The sequence below is a fragment of the Carettochelys insculpta genome, chromosome 4 (assembly GCF_033958435.1).
Source record: "Carettochelys insculpta isolate YL-2023 chromosome 4, ASM3395843v1, whole genome shotgun sequence".
NCBI lineage: Eukaryota > Metazoa > Chordata > Testudines > Carettochelyidae > Carettochelys > Carettochelys insculpta.
The window spans coordinates 89,470,600-89,497,525 of record NC_134140.1 but is presented as its reverse complement, the minus strand read 5'-3'; the positions used below and the strand labels follow the sequence as shown (position 1 = coordinate 89,497,525).

General features: G+C 45.6%; 1 protein-coding gene across 2 annotated transcripts in view; it reads right to left on the bottom strand.

Moving 5' to 3' along the window:
* Positions 1-26,717, bottom strand: part of MGAT4D (MGAT4 family member D) — a 92,133-nt gene extending 65,416 nt beyond the window's left edge. Inside the window, exons 1-2 of one of the 2 annotated variants that reach the window (XM_074993280.1) lie at positions 26,552-26,717; positions 5,915-6,076 (exon numbers count right to left, since the gene is read on the bottom strand). In XM_074993280.1, the coding sequence (XP_074849381.1) occupies positions 5,915-6,076; positions 26,552-26,642 (253 nt within the window). In that variant the 5' untranslated portion in view covers positions 26,643-26,717. The remainder of the gene's footprint in view (positions 1-5,914; positions 6,077-26,551) is intronic. The other variant, XM_074993281.1, reaches the window with a different exon arrangement.
* Positions 26,718-26,926: the final 209 nt, after the last annotated feature.

Sequence of the window (26,926 nt, the reverse complement as noted above, 5' to 3'; positions counted from 1 at the left end):
CAAGTTCTGGATGCTGTGATGGGATGGCCTTTGAGGTTTGCTTTGAGGGATGTACTTGTCTTAAAATGATTTCTAGAAGGCAGGCTCTGGCTGGAAGGGAGTTGAAACTGCTCCAATAAACTCTGTCCTATGTACTGGAGAGAGGATAGATTTCTTTTTAATTTACATATTTATCAAGAGACATTGGACCTTGAAAATTGCCTAATGCTGGATACTGCCTGAGCCCTGGACCATCCCTTGATTAGCCAGTCATCCAGACAAGGCAGAGTAGCAACCACTACGCTCTTCAAAAGGCTGTCGCTAGCACCATAGTTTTTCTAAAACCCCACGGAGCTGCAGCCAGGCAAAACAAGAGTGCCATGAAGAAGTGGTTTGCATGGTTCACTGCCGTCTGGGGAACCTTCTGTGATCTTGGTACATAGATATATGAATATAGATGTGTCTACAACTGAGGGCAACATACCAGTCCCACAGATCCAGGGAGGGATAACAGATACCAAGGTGACCATGTGGAACTTTAATTTCTTGAAATACCTGTTAAGATGGTGCTGGTCTAGAATGAGTCTGAGATCTTCCTTTTGGAATCTTTCTTGGCTTTTGGGATTAGGGAGTAATGTGATAAGAAACCCCACTCTCTTAAATTCTGAAGAACCTCTTTCATGGTTCCCATCCAAAAGAGGGATTGAACCTTCTGGGCCAGAAGTTCTCAATGAGAGTGGTCTCTGAATAAGGATGAGGAGGTAGGGTGAGAAGAAGGTGTGGAAGCAAACTAGAAGCTGTACCCTACTTCCACAGTGCTCAACACCCAATGGCCCATGGTGCTAAAGGGCCATGCACTAAGAAAGTGGGAGAGGTGATTAGTAAACAAAGGAAACACAAGATCTCACATCATGGGAACAGATAAGACATTCAGTGCCCTATCAAAAGGTCTGCTTGGAGCCTGCTGAATGTTTAGGACGGGCAAGTATGGACACTGAGATAGAAAGGGTTAGTGGCCTATGCCTAAAAAACTTGCTTCTTTCTCTGCAGATCCTGACAAGTAGGCAGGACAGAAAATAGAATGGGCTGTTGGAACATGTAATACGTTTTCGAAGTCACTGGTGTGTACAAACTGAGGGACTGAAGGCTCATGCACTAGAGTCCTTTAACCCAGTGCTCCAAAACCAGTGTGCCACGGCACAGTGGTATGCCGTGAAGCAGTACTTAGTGTGCCTCAAAGCCACATGCCAGGAGTGCAATCTGCCGCTCTTCGCATGTGCCCCACTGCTTAGTGGGAGAAGTGCACAGCCGCAGTAGCTCTGAGGCAGCAGCAGTGGAGGCGGCAGGGATTTTTTATCTACACATACACACACATACATACGGCTTGCTGTGAAATTATAATGAGTGCTGAGGTGTGCCACGAGGTGATAAAGGTTGTTGAACACTGCTTGAACCCATGAAGCTTTACATCAGTCTGTTCTGAACAGATCAAAGTTCCTTCAGAGGTTAGATCCCAAAGAAATCCTGGACCTCATGTAGGAAACCCAAAGACTGTAGCTATGAACTTGCAACAAGGCCCTTATCACTCATATTCCCTTGGTTACCAACATGGAGAACTCTTGCCTGGCCTCCTGAGGGAGCTAGTTCTTGAACTTCTGCATAGAGTCCCACATGTTGAAATCAGATCTGTTCAGCAGTATCTGCTGGTTTGCAATCCTGAGGTGTAACCCCCACCAGTAGACTAGAACATTCTATCAGATATTATTTCTAGATTCCTTTGCACTTGGGGTTTCACTAAAAACTGGCTAAATTACATACAGGTATGTGACAAGGAAAAACCACTGAGAGAGCTTGTCAAAGCTCCAGTAATTATCATGGGTGGTAAGAAGTCAATGAGGGGGTAGGGCTGATTGGACACTTTTTACTCCTGCTATGAACACCAGAGGGCATTTGAATTGCCCTGACAGGTTTTCCATTAAGGGAAAAATTTCTGATGACTATGCTTGGGGTCCACGTGCACCTGGAATGCAATCACTCAAAAAATAAACCCCTAAACCTGTGTGCAAGTTAGCAGAAAGAGGACTGATTTTCTGCTCTCCACAACTCCCTCTTCTCTGTCTTTTCCATTTCCTACATGGGCCAGCATGGACAGTGTAACTTGTACAGGTGTCAAAAATTTTCAAATAAAAAATATTCCTGCTTAAAAATAGCATTTATGGGATAAATATGATCTTGACAAAAATGCTACTAGAAATGTTAAAGGGAAAATTTTCAGTTTGTTGTGAACTGAATTTCCCATTTTAAGTTGCTTGATTTTCTTTGCACACTGAATACAAATGAATACATTATGTCTTCAGATTTTTTTTCTACTTTTCCCTCTACTTTTTCCATTCTGTAATTGTTCAACACTTCCTCAAGTAGAAAAAATGGAGGGAAAAAGAGAAAAAAAGGAAGAAGTGAAAAAAATGTGGTTATAATTTTATTGAAGCCAATAACAAAAGAAGAGGTACAGCAAATGGAAAAATGAAATTATTTTTAAAAATATAATTTTAATAAAAACTTTTTTTTACTGTTTAGATTTGAGCCACATGAAATGGAAACAACTTCAAAATTTTCACAAACATATTTTTCCATTTTTCAGTCTGCTTTAATGGGCATAAAGCTATGGATACTCTGAAATGTAGTGTTATTTGGGTGGGAATTCTACACTCAGTGTTGACAGATGAAAAGCTGTTCCTTCAAAAGATTGCCTCTCAACACACAAATTCAGATTTTGATCCTGCAAAGAGCTCCTTGCAGCTTCAGGGTCTAAAAACTGCATGTGTGAGGTGTGTTTTTGTTTTGTAATGGTAGAAAATGTTGTTGCTTATTGCATATCTCCTTCTCCTCTTTCTCTATCTGGCTTCCAAAGTGGTACCACTGGACACAATTTCCTAAATTCTTCCCCAACTGACCTTAATTTCTAAATATGGAAAGAGGACTTCCCCAAATTATTGAGGTCTTCACCAGAATTATGCTGTCACTGAGCTGGCCATGGGAAAAATACCCTATTACAACATTTCCTCTACACCAGAGTTATAATCCAAAACCAGATCCTGCAAACAGCTAAGCATTTGCTTAACTTTAAGCCTGGGAATAATCCCATTTAAGTCAATGCTGGACTGGGATCTAAATAAACAGAACAAGTGAGGACATGGAGCATTGGCCTTATAAACCCAGAGTTGAGAGTTAAATCCCTGAGGGGGTCTTTCAAGGTGCTGGGGTAGATTAGATTTAAAAAAAATCTGTGAGGCATAGTCAAAGGTCCTGCTGTGAATGCAGGAGACTGGACTCGATGACCTCTCACGGTCCCTTCCAGTTCTATAAGATATGTATCTCTCCATGTTTCAAACAAATGCAAAGTGATCCAGAGGGCAATGAGCACATCTTAAATCCTTCTCCCCCTCAATTTTTAACAAAATATTTTACTTATAAAAGCTGAATGCTTTTTTCTATGTATATTTAAATCCATGTGTTTATAACCTCCCCCAGGCAGACTAGAACCCAAGAGCTCTGGGAGAGCGCATCTACAGTTTGAGCTAAAAGCCAGCTGGCGCTCAGCTAAGGCCATAGAGGAGCCTCATTCTCTGTGTGTGTAAGCCCCCTCAGTGTCACTATCTGGGACAGTGAATCACGTACCTAGTTGTGTGGGTTACATATTCTTTTCAGAGCTATCAAAAATAATTCTTAAATATTTTGTGCTGGGGCCACGAGGTACCACGTAACATCCCTTAATCTATCTCCCCACAAGAAGGCAGTGTGATGGGGTGTGGTCACAGAAGTCCCCTTAGGCTTGTTGCCCAGTATACTGATCATGCCACTCATACCTGCCTTCTCACTCTCTGGGGCTCCACCCCCCAGCTCTGCTGGGCCAGATCTTCTGGTCTCCTCCAGACAAGGAGCAGAGTTGGGGTTACTAGCCCCCTGCATAGCAATGGAGACACTTAATGACATCAGCTCTGGGAGGATGCAGCTCTAAACCACAGCACTCAGGGAACCAACCCCCAAATGGGACCAACACCCCTGTGCCCAACAAACCTGTCTTTCTCTGTGCAAGTTTTACATGGGAATTCACCTGGTAAGTTTTCCCTTTTATCAATGAAAAATTTGCACACTGGTTGCTTCCCCCCCAGGTAACAATTATTTATACTGGGCCTGAGTACAAACAGTAAGATTTAAGTGGTTGCAAGTAAAAATAGACATATAAAAGTAAGGTCTTACTTCTGGTATAAACTTAAAGTCACACATAAGATCTTTTACTCTCACTTGGGTATCCAGTGCTCTTTAATATTTTTTGTATCCTTGTAGGGTTTGCCAGTTAGTTTCCTAGGCCAACCAAAGAAAAAGAACTGATAGCTTCCCATTGCTTAAACATTCTTCACTGGGGTAGGAGTCTCTTGTTTGGCATCCCCTCATCCCACGGAAAAACACAGGATTGAAAACGGGTTTCTGTATCAGGTAGTATGGTCACATGTTTTTCCTGTTACCAATCACCTTCCAGACTTACAGGAAAAATAAGGCTGATTACAAACTGTTGAGTTGATTAGCACACCATTAGGCTTCTGGGGTACCAGTAATGGCTCTCATTAGCAAATTTAGAATTATAAGCTGATTCATACTTTATATTTCTAACTTCACATACAAGACTGGTACATGCACAAAGATAGGATACACAGATTCAGCAGATTATAACATTAAGATTGAGCAGTTACATGAGATATTTTGTTTACAGCATCTTCAAGTTATGCATATTTACACTCATAAGCCAATTTTCTTAATGCATGGATGGGGGAAGAACCTTCATAGGCAGTTTTTCTGATTTTCTCCGCTCCCTCTTGACGATGAGGTTAGCAGCAACAAGAACAGATCACTTTGGATAAAATTGTGCTTATATCACCAGGGACGTGAAATGGCCAGCTTCTACAGGTTGAATCTCTCTCGTCTGGCATACTCGGGACCTGACTGGTGCCGGATGAGAGAATTTGCTAGACCATGGGATGTCAATATTATCTAGCACATTACCAATACCTCCACCGCTTGCTGAGCTCTTAGAAGACATGTAGGTAAATTAGAGCTAAATAACAGCACAGAATACTGAGAACCAGGACTGATGGCTGTAAACGAATCTTATGGGACCACGGGAAACTTGGCCACACACACGATAAGCGGTCGTCTGGATAACTAAAATCATGCCAGATTACTGATGCTGCTGGAAGAGAGTTCCGGACTAGAGAGGTTCAACCTGTACTCTGTTTTATTGTTCTAATTACCTAATCCATCATACTGCAGCCACTGCAGTGGAAGGTAAATCATCCTGAGTATGTGCAGGAGACACTGAGGCAGTACATGTTTTTATAGAAGCAAATAAAAGAGCTAATTAAACTATGAGGAAAGCCAGGCCAACAGAATCTGATTAACTGTATTAGAATTATTTCTAGTAGTTGCTACCCACCTTTAAAAATGTACTGAACATGCATGAGAGTGAAGATACCAGACAGAAAGAGTAATAAATGAATTCTAGTCTGCTTCTCATAGCTAAGGCAGGATGAAAAAGGGGAACATTTAATGGGTTTTCAAAAATGTCCCTTCTTTCTAAATCTGGGTGGACTCAGATAAGGTAATAAGGACTCTTCACAAGACAAATACAAGAAGAACATCAGAAAAATGTTCTTAGAGTTCTATCGGATTCCACACAACCAATCCCATAAATTATCATTCATTAAGTATTATTAGGACCTAATTAAAGAATATGAAGTCTTATCTCACCCTCTTTTTAAACAATGCTGCCATCAAAGTCAATGGATTTGTTCCTTCTAATATTAGTAGAAGCGGAATTGGGTCCTGAATACATAATAATTTAACTTCTTTAAGAAGAAAAAAATTGCTGAGCACAAACCTGTATGATTTGCTGTGGAGTTCAGTCTCTCTGCAACTACCCATTTAATTGTATCCAGGACAGTGCTCAACTCCCGGGATCTTTTTTTATTTTCTTTTTCAGCATATAACAATCTTTGATGAAGTTCCAAAAACTGGTTGTGGTATATGTTTAAGCCATTTCCTGCAATGAAAATGTAAATGGTTTCTTCATGGTGGGATTAGCCATACACTGGAATATGAAGGGTGTTCAGGAATGAGACACAGCATGGAAAAAGAATGAAAAGGCAAGTGAAAACAGAAAATAAAAGAGCTGCTTTAAGGTTTACTGGTGGAGTAAAGGAGGGAACAGAATGATGAAGAAAAATACAGGATTTTTGGAGACCAGAATTATAACAGACCCTTTCAAGTGAGGAACAGAGTTCTGACTACAATCCTGAGGATAAGAGAAAGGCATAAGAAAATGAAGTTCTAGATAGCACAGTCCCAGTGACAGTTATGGAGGATGAGTTCTGGACAGACTAGAGGAGTATGAGATGACAGGACAATAGCTAAAGTAGGAGGCAAAGGTAAGGACCATAAATAGCAAGTTCTATGAGCCCATGATTCTCCAGGCACCAGGAATATTCCTGGCTCAGGGCCTGTGATCAGGAAAGTTTGGGGTTGGGTCTCTCTTCTGGACTGGCCTGCTGTCTCAACATGCTTCTCACCAGTCTCCCCTGCCCATCCCCTCCTGCTACCCCTGGATGATTTACAATGACTTAGGCACCCCCATCACCAGCAGTGCAGCAGGGTCTAGAGCAGCTTCTGGACACTTCCTCTACATGTGCATCCCTGCAGCTCCCTAGATGCTGGGGGTGGTGTCTCTGCATGCTGCCCCCAATGGGAAGCTGTGGAGGAAGTGTCCCTGTGGGCAGCAGTGTGTGGAGACCCTGTTCCCCACCTGCCTAGAAGCTGCTTCGAAAAGGGGGTGCTCCAGGAAAGCACTGCAGCCCTCGTCCTATCCCCTCCCCCACACCTACTCTCACCACCTCCCAAAGCCTGCCTCTCCCCCAGCCCCATCTGCTGCCCCCACCTGCTCCTTCCAGCCCATCTCCTGGCCCCACCTGCTGCTCCTGAGAAATTTAAAAGGGCATTGGGGCCCCCACTGCCACCACTGACAGTACAGCAAGACTAGATCAGCTTCCTTCTGCTAACTGTGTGGCTACCAGCATATTCTTGTGGTGCATGTGTATGTCTGGGTGCTGCCCCCAGCCTGAGCACCCCCTCAGTGGTCAACGGGAAGTTGCAGGGGTATTGCTTGCTGGCTGCAGCACATGGAGACCCCAACTCTCCTAGGAGCCACTGCCAGAGAAGGGGTGCTTCAAGTGCTGCATCCTCTCCCTCCATATCCCAACCTTCTCCCCCTGTACTCTCTACCTCCAAACTCCCTCCCAGAGCCTGTGCCCCTCCCCCAAACCCTGTCCCCCTCCAACCTCCCACACTCCCTCCTGCATGCCTACCCCCTGGACCTCTTGCTACCCCCAAATCCCCTGCTCCAGTCCAGAGCCTGTACTCCAGACCCCTCCCCCAGCCAAACTCCCTCCCAGAGCCTTAGGCAGGTGGAAAGGGGAGGGAGTTTGGGTGAGGGAATGATGTAGGCTCTGGGCACCACAAAATTTCTACAAACCTGCCACCCAGATTGGATTAGTTTCCCTCGCCTCCGCATAAACCCTTCCTTCCTGATTCTTAAAATATATTGTATGCCCTCCACAACCACAATCTATAAGGCTACATCTATGCTAGAAGCATCTGTCTACAGAAGTTACTGTCAGAAGACATGTTCTGACAAAACTTCTGTTGACAGATCATGTCTATACATAAAAGCGGATCATTTTTTGACTCGCTCTGTTGAAAAAAGGGCCTCCTGGAGCATCTACATGGCTTTTCTGTTGATAGAACACATTTTGTGTGTAGATGCTCTGCGAGTTTTCTCAGCAAAACCCCAGTTTTGTCTACAAAACTCTCTAGTATAGACATAGCCTAAAAGGAATCCCTTCACTAATACTCCCTCTCCTCTCTCCACAACCCAAACACACATTGTATTTGCCTTGTAGTGAACCTCTGCATTTCCTCGAGTAATCTGAGATGAGAAGTGGAACTCCTGAATGTGGAGCTGAAATTCTTTCAAGAGGACCCGCACCTATGAGACTCACAGCTCAGTTCTGCAACCCAAGATATCTGGAAAAGCATGCCTATTGTTGGGAACTTATTTACACTGACTCCAAAAACACACCCAGTTTTTAAAGTCTCACCTATCATTAATAATCATCCAAATACACAATTTCTTAGAGACTATCCATGCTGATAAATCACAATTATGAAATAATTCCAGTTGTGGGTAAGGATGCTTTGATCTGTGCTCCTGAATATGGACCTCTTGAAGCCATACATTCATACACACCATACTGTCTGAATTAAACTGACCAGTCACAAAACTAAAAAAGGGAGACCTTAAATTAACTTCTTACAAATACCTTACTAGTACACTTCAGGCAAAATATTAAGCCACTGATTACTTTATATCAGTAGTAAGTAATAGATAATCTTTTAAAACAATGTAAATCCTGTCCATTTAAATGTGTCTGAATGAACGCTTCTCTGAAAGCTAGCTGGAATGGGGAAGAGAAGCCCTGAGTGTTTCTGTGTAAATACAGTTTGCTTCTGCTTTGCTTTAGATTTGCCATATATTCAGCAGGCGGAGCAGTGTTTTGCTCATTGTAATCAACTTTACTTGTGACCCAATCCCAACTATGTATCAATGAAGCAATAATAAAATATAATTATCAATGTTCGTAATTTTTTGGGACTACAGAACAGGACTTCTGAATCTGTTGCAAAGGAAAAAGCTCACATGTGAGAAGGACCTTACTAACCAGGCACTCTGCTGTCACAGTACTGTGAAAACAAGAAGGACAGGTACAGTAGAGCCCTGACTTACACAGGGGGGCCAGGAAACTGATGATGGCACCAGCCCTAGTCAGTTTCCTGGCTTCAGCAAGTGGAGGGTAGCTATGGACCAGGCTGGTGCTGGTCAGTTTTCTGGCTCTGGCCAGCAGCAGGGAGCTGGGAGCCAGGCTACTACCTGGTCCATAGCTCCCTGCCACTCTGGCAGCCAGGCAAGGCTTCTCTTCAGCTTTTCCCAGCTGGAAGAAGCCTGAGGACAGGTAGCCGCAGTGGCATGGCTGTCAGCCTGCCGGGCTTCCCCCAGCTGGGGGAGCCAGGCGGGCAGACAGATGTAGCAATGCCGTTTCTCTCAGCTGGGGGAAGCAGGGGGCTGGAGCACTTTCAATTTGCACTTAACTCGCGTTAATGTGAGTTAAGCGCCAATTGATTTCATGCAGACTGGGGGATTACTGTATGCTGGTCAACAGGCTACAAACCCTTCCCATGGGTACTGCCTGGACTAGTGTGTCCCACTTCCACCCATTGTCCAAAGAACAGAGCTATCTAAACTTCATTTGGAGCCTTTTTCGTATTTTAATCACAGTACAGCTGTGGTTTTGCTCTGCCTCTTAAGAGTTACAGTCATTGGAAACTGAAATCACTTGAGATGGGGTAGAGTTTCTGCCCAGCCTGAAGAGGATGTGAAAATTACTAAGAAAATGATGGCCTGAGATCACAGTCAGGAGGTGGATGGCAGCAGAGTGTGACTGACAGCAGAGCAGTGGCAGAGAGGTGTGACCTACAAAAACCAGGACAGCGGTCAGTAAGGTGGTGGCAGAAGGTGGTGAGCAAGTGGTTGGTTAGTGTCTAGTGGAGTAAGATGCCTTTACCTCCCTCCAACCAGAGTAGGAGGTGAACTCTGTGGATGCACCTCAGAGCTGTGGGTCAACACTGACCAAACTCTGAGTGGGTGCAGAGACAGGTTGGGTATGCAAAGGGGACTTTTGGGTCGCTAGACTTAAGAACTTGAGAGGAAAAGGATGCTGCCCAATCTAATTGCAATGGGCCTTTTGCCCATGGTTTGTGTTTATGAACTCTGTTTGTGGTGTTCTCCCGTACTAATGCCAAGTTACTTCCTTCCTTTTATTAAAAGTTTCTTTTCTGCACTCAGACTTCATACTTGCGAATGTGGAAGTATTGCTTCTCAGAGGCACCCAGGCACTGTGTGAGATTTTTCCCCACACATTAGGTGCTAGAGCAGGTTCTCTGTTATATTAATGGAAAGGAAACCCTCAATATTGAAACTGGCCCTGGCAGCTGCTGCTGCCTCCTAGCAAAAGTGTTACATAAGCTAAAAATAAGAACAATGAAAGAGAAACAAAGCTGTACAGACAATCACGTACAGTGTAAGCAAATACATCCTTAATTGGCTCAAAGGGAGAGTCTTCAAAACAAACAAACAAAAAAGCCTTTGAACTTGCAACTAAAAAGCTAACCCTTCAAAGCAGCTAACATTGTACAATGACACTGCCCTCATTATTTTAAAAGTTATTACCCATGCAACTCAATGTTCATGTTCCACAAAGTACTTCACCACTAAAGGTTATACAATTTGGAGCGCCAAGAAGTATCTGTTCAATTTTTGATTGTTCTGCAGCACCTGATAAGCTTTCCTATACTACCAAAACCAAACTCTTCCCAGATGAACAATTTGTATTGCCTGGGACAAAGTACAAAGGGTATAGCCATACAAACCACGCTTATAACTGCTATAGCAGATTTGCATGTCTGATACTAGTGCTGTTCAATGAACTCTGAATACAGGTCCCCCAGGGCCTGGCACAGCTCTCAGAAGCAGTTGGCTCTAGGAGGTTTTGAAAAGACACCAGTGCATTATGGGACAGAAATCAGTGCAGTTCAAAAAGGCACTAGTACAGAGTGGACTGATATGGTTCAGACTTACACCACTAGTTAATTTTACTGAATCCAGTCTAAGCCAGAAGGCTATAAACCATCTGAAGCATTTCATGATAGCAATTTGTGACAGCAGACGGGGAGGGCAGAGCACACCTTTCCTAGCATACACCTTGAATCAGTAAAGCATTTCAGTACACGCATAATAGTCCTTGATTACTTCACATGCTTAAAATTGCACACAAAATCAAGCTCTTTATTCTAGCAAGGTCATGGTAAATTTTCTAGTGTACACAGGGATCAATAGATTGTAGACTGAAAACCTGAAAGAGGATCTCAGTTAAATTTTTTTTATGCTGTATGCAAATATGGTTCAGTGTAACTAAAACAGCAGTTCTAAGATAGTGCTTTTCAGCTTCTAAGTACATTACAGTTAATCCAGATTTTATCAGTTACTTTCCCAAACAGGAAAAAAATTATGCAATACCGAGGACAAGCTTCTTCATTGTCAGATGGTAACAAAAGAATTTGATGATTGATGGAACTGGTGTCCATTATGTTTCCCAGATGATCACTGATGCATGAAGACGAAGTTAAACAGTCCTATTTTTAAAATGTATCAGAGCATACCTGACCATTGTAGGCATGATGAATCTTGACACCCACGAACAGGAATACACCCATAAAGACTTATCTTTGATTGGGGTAGAGTGGGAAGAGTCATTACATACGTATCATAGAAAGATTCCAAGTTTGTGTATTTAATATCTGACAGAATACCGTGTGCCTACATTAGATGCCAATTTCCTGCTAAGACTATCTCAGATATCAGTAGAGCTATTTCCCATTAATACCAGTATAACAGCTGAATCTGGTTCAATGATACTACATAAAATATTCTGTTCCAGATTTTCAGTGGGCCCAGGAAGGAATGGGACAGCATGGGGAGTGTGAACAAAAGAGCCTTTGGTGACTAAGATTGGTTCTATGCCAGTCTTGCTTTTCAGCATCAATTAGAATAGACTGAGAAACTGTTCTACCAGCTGACACTCTCTTAACTCTACCTAAGTAGTTTCGCTGAAGTCAATGGCATTATTTGTATAAAATAAATCATGGTTTTATTTATTAAACAATTTATGCTAAAATAACAGTAGGCCCGCTCCTGTACACTTTTTCAGACCTACAATAGGTGTTTTGGGTGTGCTTATGAGTGAAGCATCAGGCCCAAAGTTATTTTATCCCATTTGGGAGTCAACGGCAATTTTGGGTGCAGAAAGCATTACAAACTAATGTTCTATGCAACAACATTATTATTAACTACTGTTATTGCAGCTCTAGAAATAGGATTTGTTACTTAATTGCTGTGGCAGAGTCACTGATAAACTAGTAGGAATTTCCACACCTACGTATTTAAATTCACACAGTGACCATTGTAAAAGGAAGCCTTCCAGTAGAATTTTTTTTTAAACTTGTCCCATACAAGTTGCTTCTGATTTTAATATGAATCCAGCTGGATCTCTACTGTTTGAGAAGATAGTGAAGTTGTAGAGAGATGTGCTAGGTAATTTTATATATAATTATAACACTTCTTAATCTTCCAATGGGTTATTGTCAAGGGAACTAGGTTTAATTCCTGAAATATTAGAATCTGTACATATTACTGTGGTCAAAGACAGAGTAGCCATTGCACACACACAACAGGGAACATCAATCATATCTATTTAAGTCTTCTAAATATTACAAGGTGCTGAATGTATTTTATTGGCAGAAATAGATAGAATAGCTAAATTCAGCAGATATCTTGAGCAGTTAATATATAAAATAGTATTCAGAGGGCTTGTCAAAGCTCTCTTGCAGTTTAATCTGAGGATTAGTAGGGTCTCACATTATAAAACTTTCAGGCAGGTCAAAGCATGGGCCTCTTAAGAAAATAAAATCAAAAAAATAATTGTAAGCCATTAAGTTGAAGTGCTATAGCAGAAAAAGTGTTGATTCTCAACACATCATTACCAGGCTAATTCCTATTAATCGTCAAAATGAAATTGCCATGAGACTGCCTGAACCCTGTAGTACTCATTATTGTGGTTTTTCCAAGAACTGTAATCTCATATAGTGACTCACTAGAGAATACAAATGCATACGAGTAATAGCAGCAACTCTTATCTCTTGGTTTTACTAAGGGTGAAACTTTATTCAACTTATGTATAAACATCCAAATGCAAAGATCTGAAACTTATCATATGCTTGTAGTACTTCAAACACCTGGTGTTTGACCATTTAGAACTGATTATATTGTTCAACATGCTAAGATGCTTTTAGATATTAATCATTATTATTATAGCCAGTATTACTAGAGCCCGCTCTTATTTAACCTCATTTGATGTATTTATTTTAGTGCTTAGACTATGGCTATTGCCCTGGTTCCCAAAAATGATATTTAAAAGTTTCAAATTCAACTTTCACATGAGATATTTTTCCAAATTTACCCATCCCAGCATGAGTAAAAAAAAATCTATTCTTTTCAACCCACTCACACACATCTCAACTACTCTGACAAAAGCCTAGTAAAGATATACTTGTTCATTTACTCTGCAAAGATTGGGGTCAGTCTGAAAATAAGGGACAAGAGTTTCAGTACCTTCCTGGAGAACACTATGTCCATTACACCTTTGGTGTAACAAGTTTGTAAGCACTAGCGTAGGGGGCTCATGGGAAGTTTTATTGACATTAAACTAAAAATACATGAATATTGTCCATACAAGTGACTATAACATTATAACTGGAAAGCAGTTACAAATTTTGGAAAGCGATGTAGTCTTTAGTTAAAATTGCAACACGATTTCCGTTGTACCCCCATTGTCCAGTGTTCATAATTATCTTTAACATTTGCTATTGGGCCTAACACAAACTATTTCCATGGTAGTTTTCGTCTGGAATTTACCTGAGCAACTATTTTTGAGCATTAAGGATATGAAGGGGGAAAAAATCTCTTAACACAAAATTCTTACTAAAACCTAGTAAAGTTACATTTTATGTTTAACCAGTGTCTTTTTTCTAGCTATAAAGATGGCAAACTCAAGTCCCAAACTGTTTTCCCCCCAACCCTGCACTGAGGCCCAACACCCCACCCAGCGGCTTCACCCCTCCACATGAGGCCCAAATCTCCCACCATGCGGCTTAACTACCCCCCATGTGGGGCCCAAACTACCCCTGGGTGCTTTAGCTGCCTCACGTGGTGCCTGAGCTGCCCAAGTTGCTTCCCTGTCAGCTTAAACACCTCCTCCCCCAGTGGAGACCCCGCCTAGCCCCCATCTTAAACCCCACACTCTCACAAGCCACACCAATCTACTTCACTCCCCACCTCCAGTGCACCGCCATCACTGCCACCTCCGTCTTGTGGCTCCCCCCAGTGGCATTTCAGCATGGCAGGCAGGTACAAAAAGAGTGGAGGATGAGTCGGCTGGAGGCAGAAGCGTCAACAGCTGCAAATGGCTCTCAAACAGCCACATACAGCTTGGACGGAGCTGCCCAGCTGTCTTTTAAAAATAGCGCCACTGCCACCTTAACTCTGTCCCCTTAGCACTGTGCTCTGAAAAAAGGTGTTGGAACACTGTTCCAGCAGAAGAAAAGCCCTGAGTTTAACCCTAACAAAAAGAAATGCAGTGGGTATCTATTTCCCACTGGCAGCTCCAGCTACTGGCTGCTATCTGGAAAAGATTGCTTAGGTGCCCCTGGAAACCCTGAATTGAGATCTCTAGGAAACTTTTGTGGAGTTAATCTTCAATCTTTTGCAAAAGTTTCGGGGGAAACCTATGTTCTTTGAAATGCAAAGGTAACATCCCAAACTTTGATATTGGCAGGAATAGGACACATCCTTATTAATTTGCTTCATTAAATGATCCTACTAGCAACGAGTTCCCTTCCCTCCCAACCCCCACACTGTATTAACCCTGGATTCTATGTTGTACTCCATTTTCATCTGAGGAAGTGGGTCTTACCCATGAAAGCTCGTGGCCCAATAAATTTGTTAGTTGCTTAAGGTGCTACAGGACTGCTTGTTATTTGTGAAACAGACTAACACAGCTACCCCTCTAAGGTCTAACCTAGTCAACAAACTGCAGCTTCAACCCCTCAATGTCCAAAGACATTCAACTACCGTTCAGCACATGCTCAACCTATTGCTGAGCCACTCCTTTTTGCTGTCCAGGTGGCCGGCATATGGTTTCATGAGTCAGTGTTAGGCTGTATTTCCCAGGATCACTATTGACATTTCATCATCACCACTGGTTATTGTATGATCTGGAAAGAAAGTCGCTGATTGTAGCTTTCTAAATGGACCAGTGTTGCTAAAGATGCATGCAACATGTTTGTTTCCTGACCATCCCACATTGTTGTGGGTATAAGTTGACCTTATTTCCCAAAGGGAAAATGGGACACTGCAAGTGGCCTCTTTGCAAGACTGTCACCAGTCACTTGAACGCTGCCACCCTACCCCCAGATGAGGTTGCCACTGATTGCTTGAACTTGGCCACCACCTGCACTGGACACCCTGCCTGCACCCCCATTCAATAGTTTTGCAGCCTCTGCTCATCATCCCATAGCTGCAAAATGATGTAATCCTACCAGTCAGTGCTTGTTTCCTAGGACCCGAAGAGTGCTCCGCTATGTTCATCTGATGCACAACTGTTAACAGCAACCAGGAATTGTTTCTTTCTATGGCTTTTGCGACAGGCAGCTCCTGTCTTGGCTCTGGAAATACTGCCAAGGTGTGAGGTGCTTTTAAATTTTTAGAACAAAAATGCACATCTGAGAAAAAGGTGTGAGAAAGTAGGGTTGTTTGCTGTTGATATCAGAGGAGGGAGGAAAAAAACTACATCTTGGGAGGCTGAAGCCATGTTCTAATTCCCCCTAGTGACAATGTTTTGGTCCTATAAGGCATGGCAAGCCCTTCTCAAAACCTCCTGCTGCCAGTTGCTCTGTGGAATTGCTACTGTGTGTCAATGCAAGCAAGTTAGTGAAGAATGTACCCCACCCACACAATGAGCAGGATGTGGGTATGTATGACCAAGTTCATTATTTTGATGGATGGATGCTACTTACCTTAAGTCACCTTAACTTTGTAATACAGACATGACCTAAGCAAAGATGAAAATAATCAGTTAAAAAATGGGGAAGAAAGTGTGTGTGAGCATGTGTACACATGCACACGTGTGATGGAGGACAGTAACAAGTACGTTGCATGCTGCTTAAGAGAGGAAGAAAGGAAAGTATTAGCCAGGGACAATGGTGAAAAAGCCTCTCTCTTATGAAAACTACCATAGAATATAATGTCAATGCAAAGCAAACAATAGTCTTCAGTCCATACAGAAAGGGATAAAAATGCAATACAATTTTCCCATACCATATATGAATGATTTTACAGTTAAGGCTGTGGGTCTGGGGTAGGGGTGGTGTTCCTGTGTTAACCTTGTCTGAATCATGTAACGTTATTATCTGTAAAATGGGAATCCTCTCCGTGCCTCACTGAGATGTTATGAGGACAGAACCAACGTTTGAAACATTTAATACATTCATACATTAGTCTAACCTCCTGCACACAGGTCATAGAATTTCACCCAATTACCCCTGCATTGAGCTCAACAATTTGTCCAGCAATGTATGCCAAAGAAAAACCTATAATAAAAGATGTCTTCAGATAAAAACAAAAAACTCAAAATAATTATTTGTTACTCTATACAATCTGAATTAGTCAATTGGGACATGAGCCAGGGTTTATTTTTGAGTAATTACATTATATTGGTCAGATCCTCATTAAAATCAAAGGGCTCAGGTAATTTACACCAATTCAGAAACTGTCCATTTGCATCTTAAATATGGTACAGTCTTTTCTCTTTTGAACACAATAGCTGCTGAAATAATGGTATGTATTAAATTATGCAACTCTCATTCACACTTAAAGGTTAGCTCAAAAAGCACATGAAAGTTGGTGAATCTTTTTAAAAATTAGAGATGTTAACATAGGTTGAAAGTTAAGATTTAAACTCAAGGTATTTAATACTCTCAATAACAAGTGGATTTATGCTCCATCTTAGAATGTATTGGATTAAATATCTTGTAACAACGGCCAGACTGTAAACATATCTCCCTGGTTAATGGCTCCTGAACACCTTTACTCACCAATAACCTCTACCAGCTTCACATAATGGCTATGTCTACACTAGCATTCCTCTTTCGAAAGAGGCATGAAAATGAAGGAAATCTGGCACCACATTTGCATATTCCTCTTTCAAAAGAAGAAAAGCAAAGTAGATGCAGCTCTTTCAAAAGTAAACCCCATCTTTGAAAGAACCATTCTTCCAAAAAAGAAATAGGACGAAGGGCTCTTTCAAAGATGGGGATTACTTTCAAAAGAGCTGCTTCTACACTACTTTTCTTCTTTTAAAAGAAGCGCTTTCAAATGAATATGCAAATGAAGTGCCAGATATGTGAATCTGTGCCTCATTTACACTTTTGATTTCCCTCATTTGCTTGCCTCTTTCAAAAGAGGAATGCTAGTGTAGACATAGCCAATCTCTCACATAACATCAGTTCAAGATTATACTTGCAGCAGATTATCTTCATAAGCAGCACAGAAATAATAACACAAGTATTGTATTTTTTAATGTCCCACATAGAAAACTTCTCAATTACCACAGATTATTTGTGAGACTCAAGGATTTGTCAATTCCTGTGCTGGCACCTTGCCAAACAGGCAGACCTCACTCAACTTCTTGCTGAAAGTGATACCAGCACTTCCACTCATGTTTGCAGTAGAAAGACAGGATGGGAAAGTATGAGAGGGGAGCAGGGGAAAAAGATGTTTGGCCCAGAATATTTTTAAAGAGGAAGAGGGGAATTGTTGTCTTTGGATAAAGTAGATTAAGAGAAAATATATTTTAATGAACCACAAAGTCTGCTGCAGAAAGTACTAGACAGGGAGAACTAAAACTTCAGCTGTCATATATTAACACAGCTCTGCTGAAGTAATTATAGCTATGCCCACTTACACTGCTAAAGATTGGACCTGGATATTGCAGGATGAGCAGGATGTGAAAACAGTTTATGAGCTAAGAGGAAAGTTAGGATCAAGAAAATAAAGTATGCAAATAAACACCAACAGGGAATCAAAATGCAGCGTAATTTGCAGCAAGTCATTCTACTCCATTCTTTAAAATATAACTGAAAAAATTTGCATTGGTGGTTGAAAGTTGTCAATGAAAACTATTTTTCAATGGAAAGCTGTGGGTTAGATTAACCTAAAATTTCAATTAAAGTTTTTGCCTTCCATGTGCAATTGATGTAAAGAACCCTGAAAATTGAAAACGAGAATGTTTCAGTTCTGAAATACCACCATGGTACCACACGGGACCTGTACTTCATGTGCCTCTTGTTCCTATTCTCTCCTGTGGGTCAAGCTCCCCAGGCACATGAAAACCACTCAGCAAAAAGGGAGACCATGACGTCTACAGAAGGATGAGTCTGACAGAAGTGGACTACAATGCATCTGAATGACAACTACCATTAAGCATATTGGCAACATTTCAGAGCCAACATATTTCAGTTTTTGTCCAAAAAAGTGGATTTTCAGTGGAAACTGCCTCAACTCATCAATTTCTTACCAGCTATACTTTTCTTCTGAACTTATGCAATGGGAGCAAAATGGAGTCTATGGGAAAACATGACCTCAGAGTAACTAACCTGCAAAATAATTGACATTTGTGGTGGTGGATAAGCATCGCAGACCCCTTTGGGAAATAAAGCCATACAAGCTGTGGATCTCATCAGGGTGCAGCATCAGAATTTTACAGTTGTGGTACAACAAGCAAAAGGAGGCCCACTGATAATGGAGACAATTTTAAAAGTATATGGGAAGTTTTCAAAAGTGATGGACGCCTTCAGGAAAGCTACAACTGAAAACAGACCTCAGAGTGGAACCTGTGTGCTTATCATGAAGGAAAATTCCAATGTCACTGTGAAATCCAGTATGTAAGGTGCTTTAAACTTTGCAGAGCAGGGGCATCATAGTACTTCTAGAGCCCACTACATCTTGCAGAAGCAGTATGGGCCTGGGTGGCAAAAAAGCCATCTGAAGTTAAATGCAAAGCCACTGAACTAGAAATGGAAAAGATGCCACTAAGCCACTGCCCACAAGGGATGACATCTTGCCACAACTTTTCAAACAGGAAATCTGTATTGCCTCTGATGAAAGGAATGGGTTTTGATACATAAGTCTGGATAAAGAGTATAGAAAGCTGACAAGCTTTGCCTTTGGTCACTGCAGATAGCTGTACATGTCAATGGCCATAAGCTCAAAATCAGAGGAGTTCCAGAGAAGAAACAAGCACTCAAAAGATTTCCTGGGGTTTAAGTAATTGGAAAGAACATTCCCATTGTAAGTGAAGGGAGTAATGATACATAAGCTGAACAAGACCATGACAGGAAGTGACAAGCATTTCTCCAGCAATGCAAAGAGAAGAAAGAGAAGAACATAATATTCATTCCAAAAAAGGTGACCAATGCAGTGTGAGGTGACATTTAAAACCTTTGCTTATAGCAGAGAAAGTGAAAACAAATCCCAACAAGACCAAGGCAATGGAAAAATAAGACAGCTCCAGTGGGTGTGAAAGCACTACATACAATCAGAAATTTGTTGCCCTAGTTCTGTTCACATTTGGTTACAGTAGCTGAACTCATACAGGTCACAAGGCTGGATGTTGTATGGGACTGGGTAAGTTCCCAACATCAAGCATGATACACTGAAACAACAACAACAACAACAACAACAAGATGCCCCTTTCCTGGAGTACCACCAGCTTGAGTCATAAGAAGGGTAATACCGGGTCAGGCCAAAAGTCCATGCAGCCCAGTATCCTGTCTTCTGACAGTGGCAGACCCTGAAGAGGCAAAGGATCAAAAGGCATGGGCAAAAGGAGTTATAGAGGTAGAATCGTACCCAGGTCATATGTGGTGACAACACATGAAGGACAAGTGATTTAAAGGAACAGGAGACACTTGTCAGGCACACCCCACAGGGAGGGAGGGAGACTTCAGAGCAAGAGAGTTTGCTAGACTCAGAGACAGGTGACAGAAAGTGATAGTTTAGTTATCTGCACAGGCAGCTGGGGGGAGTGACCGTTCTCAGGCTATCAGAAACTCAGCTGGATCCATAAAGACAAAACTCCAATTTGGCTATGTTCTAGAAACTTTGAGAACAAGAAGTCCTGTGGCACCTTATAGACTAACAGATATTTTGGAGCATAAGCTTTCATGGGCAAAGACCTGCTTCATCAAGTGCATGAGTTGTGGGGTGGTTTCAGAGGGGTATTTAAAGAGTGGGGTCCCAGTAAGAGGGAGGGCCAGAGCCGACAAGGTCTATTCAGCAAGGTGGAAATGGCCCAGTATCAACAGTACTTATCAAAAGAGCAAAAAACAAGTCAAATCAGAGGAAAAACTTGTCACTAAAGGGACAGCGGGGGGAGGGGGGCTCTAGGCATCAATTATGGACAAAGCAGTGCACAAATCTTAATAATATTACACTAGTTTAAGTTAACCTATATTTAGTTTCCTTCTTTGCTCATGGGGGGTGGTGGGCGGGTAGGAGAAAGCAGCCAGAAAATCAGCACAGTGCAGAGAAAGTTCAGATAAAAATCTAAAGTTCTCTGACAAATTAGAGATCCCTGCTTTGGCCTTTAACTGCTGTGATCTTTAACTGGTTCTTGTGCAGTTCTCCCTCAAGGCCACATAGCAGGGGCAGGAAAGGAACAGCTAGTATCCTAGAGACTCCAGATTTGTGGGAAGGAGGGAGAGTGCATGCACAATTCTGAATCCTGAATAGGGACATTAGATTAATGCTAAGACTTAACCAATTAACCATTTAAACTTAAGGCTTGTCACCTAGCCCACTGCAGCCATGGGATCCCACCACGTGGCTGATCATGCTTATTGTACTGGTTAACTATTTAACATCCCTAAATCTGAGGACTGTTGCAATAGGGAACAGATGACCCCGATAGGACCCATTTTTCCCTTCTCTTCCCCGTACAGCAGCCCTAGCTGCTTCTGCTCTAATCATCTTGTAATTAGAGGATTTTTCTTAATTACTGTACAGGGTTTACAATGTGTATCTCGATACTATTTAACAACTATTTTCTATGCTCTTATCATACAAGATTTTCCTAAATTTAATTTAAATTGCCATTGTAAGATTATATTTGTTCATGGCCAATGCATCAAGACTGTATTAAAAAGTCAGTAAGACAAGGAAGAATCAATAATGAAACTGAAGAGAGGGGAACGGAAAACCACCAACAGAACACATGGTCTCTACTTCTTGTTATCTCTCTCACACTTACTGTCTCTCTCCTTACATTTCTTTGAATACTCCAGTGTCACCTTGACCCAAAATGTCAACCGTGAACTGGCATTTTGGCAATCACATCAGAGTAAAGTAATTGTAAATTTTATTTATTTGTTCTTGGAACACAGAAAAATCACACCAGGCACCTGTCTGAACACCTAGGTGCCTTTGACAAAAGAAAGAAACAATTTTATAACATACTGTTAAAAAAATCAGGCAGCACAAAAATAATGTCACACCCCCTTTTTCTTCTAATCTCCCCAAGGTTGCAACTACACTACAACTCCCTTTCGAAAGGACAGCTTTCGAAACTTAACATCACCAGGGCTGCCGTCAGCCGTTGCTTTAAAGGGCCCCCCACCCCAAGCTTCAGCCTGCATATGCTGAGGGGTGGCTACCTATCCCCAGGCACTCAGACTGATGGAGAGCAGAGGAGGCACCCTGGGCCCCCATGGACCCCGAGCAGCTCCCATCGAGCCTGTAGCTGGCGCACTGGCCATGGTCCTCATCACCGTGCACTAGCGGCTCCGGGTGGCCACCCTCCTCGCCACCCTCCTAGAGGCCATCCTCAGGGTGTTACGTCCCCACCCGGTCCCTCAGGTCACCCACCACTTCTGGGGCTTACCCACCATCAGCAACTGGTGGGACCAGCTGGTACAGGAGGACTAAGGTGATGACTGGTGGCTACAGAACTTTAGGATGACCAAGGGAACGTTCCTGGAGCTGTGCCCCTGGATCACCCTAGTCCTCCAGCACCGCAACACCCACATGAGGCCGGCACTCCCGCTCCAGAGGAGGGTGTCCATCACCCTCTGGAAACTGTCCACTCCGGACAGTCACCGATCCATCAGCCACCAGTTTGGGGTGGGCATTGCCACTGTTGGGGCTGTCCTCAAAGAGGTAAGTCATACCTGTGTCACACCCCCACCACATGCAGGGGCCAGAGGGCACACCGGCAAGGGGCGCCATCAGGGATGAGTGGGATGGTCCTCACTAGGGACAGGGATGGGGCAGGGACGGAGGCCCCAAGGAGGTGGGCAAACTGCATCCACCCCACACTCATAAGCACGCCCCCGCCCCACACACTGCAGGTTGTCGGGGCCATCAGCAGGGTCCTCCTGTGGCAGCTGATCCATGTTGGGGACCTGGACACCATCATCCAGGAGTTCGAGTTGGGCTTCCTGAACTGCTTTGGGGCCCTGGATGGCACATACATGACCATCAGGGCCCCAGAGCACAGGGGCAGGACCAATGTAAACTGCAAGGGCTAACACTCTGTGATCCTGCAGGTGCTCATCAACGCCAACAGTCACTTGCAGGATATCTGCATGGGCTGGTCCGGCTACGCCCATGATGCCAGGGTGTTCCGGAACTTGGGGCTGGGCCACTGTATGGCTGAAGGGACCTTCATCCCCCGGCGGGAGCTCCATGTTGGGGACACCACAATGCCACCCTGCATTGTGGCGGATGCAGCCTACCCCCTGCAGGCCTGGCTGATGAGGCCATAGACAGGACACACGCAGCCTAGCCAGGACGCTTCTAGTGAGCGGCTGAACCAGGCCTGCAGTGCAGTTGAGTGGGCATTTGGCCACTTGAAGGGGCACTTCCGATGCCTCCTCACCAGGCTGGAGGTGGGCCTACACAGCCTTCTGGTGGTCATCAGCGCCTGCCGCACCCTGCACAACCTGCTAGAGGCAAAGGACGTGCCATTTGTGCAGGAGTGGGCCATCGAGGTGGGGCGTGGGTACGAGCAGCTCCCTGCCACCCTGTGCCACCAGGCTCAGCAGGACCAGGTGCAAGTACAGAATGCCCTGTGCCAGGCCTTCAAGCAAAGACTGCAGTAACCACCCCCGCACCCTGCACATACACCCCACCGCAACCCCCACACATGCACAGGGGACTCGGGTTAAACTGAACAATAAACTCTTTAATTTCATCTGACTGGGGTCTGTGCCTGTGCCAACTGCAGGGAACTATATACAGTGGGTGGAACTGTGAAGGTGGGGGGCTATGGGGAACTATATACAGGGGCATTGCAGCCCCAGGTGGGTACCCTCCAAGCCCTGGGAAGGCTGAGGGTTGGGTTGGGGGGCTCTACCCATTGAAGGGAGTCAAGAGCTGGGATCCCCATTGCCCTTGCCTGCCCCTTCCACTCCGTGTCTGGGGGCCCCATCACAGCTGGGCGAGGGCTGGCAGAATGGAGAGGTAGGGGCACAGCTGGGGTGAGGCCCCTTCGGGCTCCCGGGGTTTGGAATGAAGGGAGTGGGGAGTTGGGGCATGGCCTCCTCCTGGCCAGACCTGGCCAGCAACATAAGAGCCAGCTGTATGAGGCTGGCTGGGGGCAGGTGGGTCAGGACCAGGGCAGCAAGGTCAGGCACATGGGGGGGGGTCGCTGTGGGGGTTGGGTGGGCGGGGGGACCAAAGCAGAGGAGGACGGACAGGGGGAGGCTGACCGGGGGACTGGGGTGGGGGGGAGGTTGGTGGGGATGAGGCAGGAGGACGGCTGTGTGACAGGGGATGGTTGGATGGGAGTGGGATGGGTGGGTGTGGGAGTGGCTTGGAAGGAAGCAGAGGCTGAGGCTAGCACAGCCTGAGTCAGGGCATTAAGATATGCTGCAACCCGGTCCCAGGCCTGCCACTCCATGGCGAGCCACACCCACAGCACGCCGGTAAGATCCCGCAGGACTGCGGTGTGGGCAGCATCCCTCGTCTTCTCCCCACCCTGGTGGCACCAGCGGATGGCCCAGTGGTGGCCCTGCACAGGTCCTGCTCGGGGCCTGGGCCGCTCCCCCTCACCTTCGGTGGTGGGGCTGGTCCAGTTGCTGGCTGCAGGAGCTGTGGAGACAGAAGGAGAGAGGGGAATGCGCCATTAGCTCCAGATGCAGGACCCTGTGTCCCCGTGCACCCTCCCATCCTGAGGGCCCTGCGATGCCCATGTCCTGGGGTTCCCCACATGGGTGCTAAGGGTGCTGGCTCCACCCCCCACTGCTGCCCAGTCCCTGCACAGCTGGCCATCCCACTGTGCTGTCCCAGCCACATGGTACTGAGTGCTATGCATCAGCCCACCTGGGCCCGGGCAGTGTAGCCATTTGGAGTCCTCATGCACCAGGGCTGGCAGCCATGTGGGAGGCCTGCAGCCATGCTGGGCAGGACCCAACGGCCCCTCCCCCCCAGGCCCTGGGGCAGCTGGCATGCATGCCACCTACCTGTGGGTCCCTCCAGGAAGTCGGGCGAAGCACGGGCAGATGGTGCCTGGCTGGACAGCCCTGATGGCATGTCAGTGACCAGGGCCCCCTCGCTTGAGCCCTCATCATCACTGCTGGGGTTGAGTCGCCATGCCATCTGCAGGCACCTAGTGCTAGGTGCCAGTCGCGGGTGCTTCTTGCCCTCCGTCGTGTCTGCCTCAGCGTTGGCCTCAGCTGTATTCAGCACAACGACTGGGGGTCCAGACTCCTTTGGCCCCAGTGGAGCTCCTTATAGTAGGGCAGCTTGTGGGAGCTGCCCCTGATCACCCGGCCACATCCTGAGCCTTGCAATACCCCAACTGTGTTCTTTTACTTTTGACTGGATGTGGACTGGGGTGCAAGTGGGGTGGGCCCAGCCAGTCAGGCCCTTCAACAGCCGCTCAAAAGCCACAGCATTGCGGCATTGGACCCCTGTGTGATGGAAATCCTCCTCAGAAATTTCTCTGCTGCAATTCCTGCGCAAATTTGACTCCATTAATCAAGGATTGAACAGAGACTGGGAGTGGTTGGCCCATTACAAAAGCAGTTTCTCTGCTCTTGATGTTCACACCTCCACATTAGCATCTGACAATGGGGCACATCCCCCCAGTGTGCTACTTGACTGCTTTTTGTTTTGATAGTGTATAGACTAGCACGGCTTCCTCTCTGTCACTATCCCCCCAATGAACTGACTTGTTTTCCCCTCTCTTGATGTTTGATAATGGGCCATTTCCACCCTGACTGAATAGACCTTGTCAGCTCTGGCCCTCCCCTTTACTGAGACCCACTCTTTAAATCCTCCTCTGAACCTCCCCTGCGCCCCCCCCCCCCGCCCACTCATGCATCTGACAAAGCAGGTCTTTACCCATGAAAGCTTATACTCCAAAATGTTTGTTAGTCTATAAGATGCCACAGGACTTGTTGCTTTGGAAGATACAGACTAACACGGCTACCTCTCTGATACCCATGTATAAAACTGATCATATGTATAAAATTGCATACTTGCTTAACCATTTGGAGCACTGGGTTCTATGATGCATAAGCACAGAAGGTTGGACCCTGAAGCCATGGAAGTTCAATAGTAGAAGCAAGACTGGGCTGTTACCCCACTGTGAAATGGTGAATAGCTCCATTGACTTCCAAGCACAATGGTTTAAATGAAAATAATCAGTTCCAGAGAAGTCAGTATAGACTGTGCAATGCAAATATTTTCCCACAATGCAAACATTTTCCTGTAAACAGTTACTAATTAGCAGCTAACTTCCAATTTGACCTCTTAAACAGCTTTATCCCCGAGCCTTAATTTTCATATGGACAATAATTAACGAGTATCAGTGTTCCCTGTAAGCAGAATGCTTGGGCAGCCACCTAGGAAAGATTGTGGTGCCACCCAGCTGATTAGCAAAGCACCCACGGCCAGCAGCATACGTTCTCCTGGTGGTGCACATCCCCATAAAGTTTATTCTGCCCATGGACAGAAGAACAGAGTGAACACTAACAAGGATATGTTCTCTTCCTCTGGGAAAGGGGAGTGGTGCATGGCAGGAAGCAATTACTACAAAAGAGAACCCCGCAGAACCCCTGTGTGTAACCCTTACCCCTACCCCCAGCAGGAGGGGGTGTGAAGATTACCAAGGCGGGAGGCAGGAAAACTGAGGCACTGGCTTTTTCTGAAGCGCTGAGTCCCACTTTGCAGCTGAGGTCAAGGGGAACAAGTTATCAGCAGGCTGAAGCCAGCACATGCCTTGGGCAGCAGCCGCAGATCACATCCAAAGTATTAAAACCGCGTTTTAAGTGCACACATGCTGGTCCCGCAGGAACACCCCACCCACCCCCACACCCGCCATCAGCAGCCTGGTCCCGCAGGAACACCCCCCCCCCCCACCCGCCATCAGCACCCTGGTCCCGCAGGAACACCCCCCACACACACACACACCCGCCATCAGCACCCTGGTCCCGCAGGAACACCCCCCCCCACACACACACACCGGACCATCCGCTCCAGTCCCCGGGCGGCAGGCGCGGGGTTAAGCAGGTGCCAGGCGCTGCACCTGTGCCGTGTCAGCAGCACCGCCGCGGCCGGGGGGACGGCGGAGCGCCTCGCGGCTCCCTCCCTGCCCCAGTGTGGCGGAGCGGGAAGCCGGGCGGCCGTTGGCACTGGACCCCGCAGCCAGGCGCGAGGGCGCCCCGCGGCTCTCACCTCCGCTCCGCCTCCAGGCGGTGAAGCCGACCAAGGAGCAGGCGGCGCTGAGGCACAGAAATGTCACCGCGCTGCTGGGCTTGAGCCTCATCTCCCGCGCACCCGGCGGCGACCCGCGGCTCCCACTGACAGGCAGCCTCCGCCGGCGCCGCCCGGCGTCCCGCGGAACCGCTCCGCCCCGCCCGCCCCGCCTCGCGCTCCTACAGGGGGCCTCTGCGCGGCAGCCGCCCGCGCCGCTCCCAGGGGCGCCGCGCGACAGCCCTTCCCCCTCCCCAGCGCCTCCGTGGCCGGGCACTGCCCTCCCTCCGAAAGGCCCAGGCCTGCACCGCTCCGCCTCCGACCTTGGTGTTGCTCTGAGTTGGGCAAGAGGGGGTG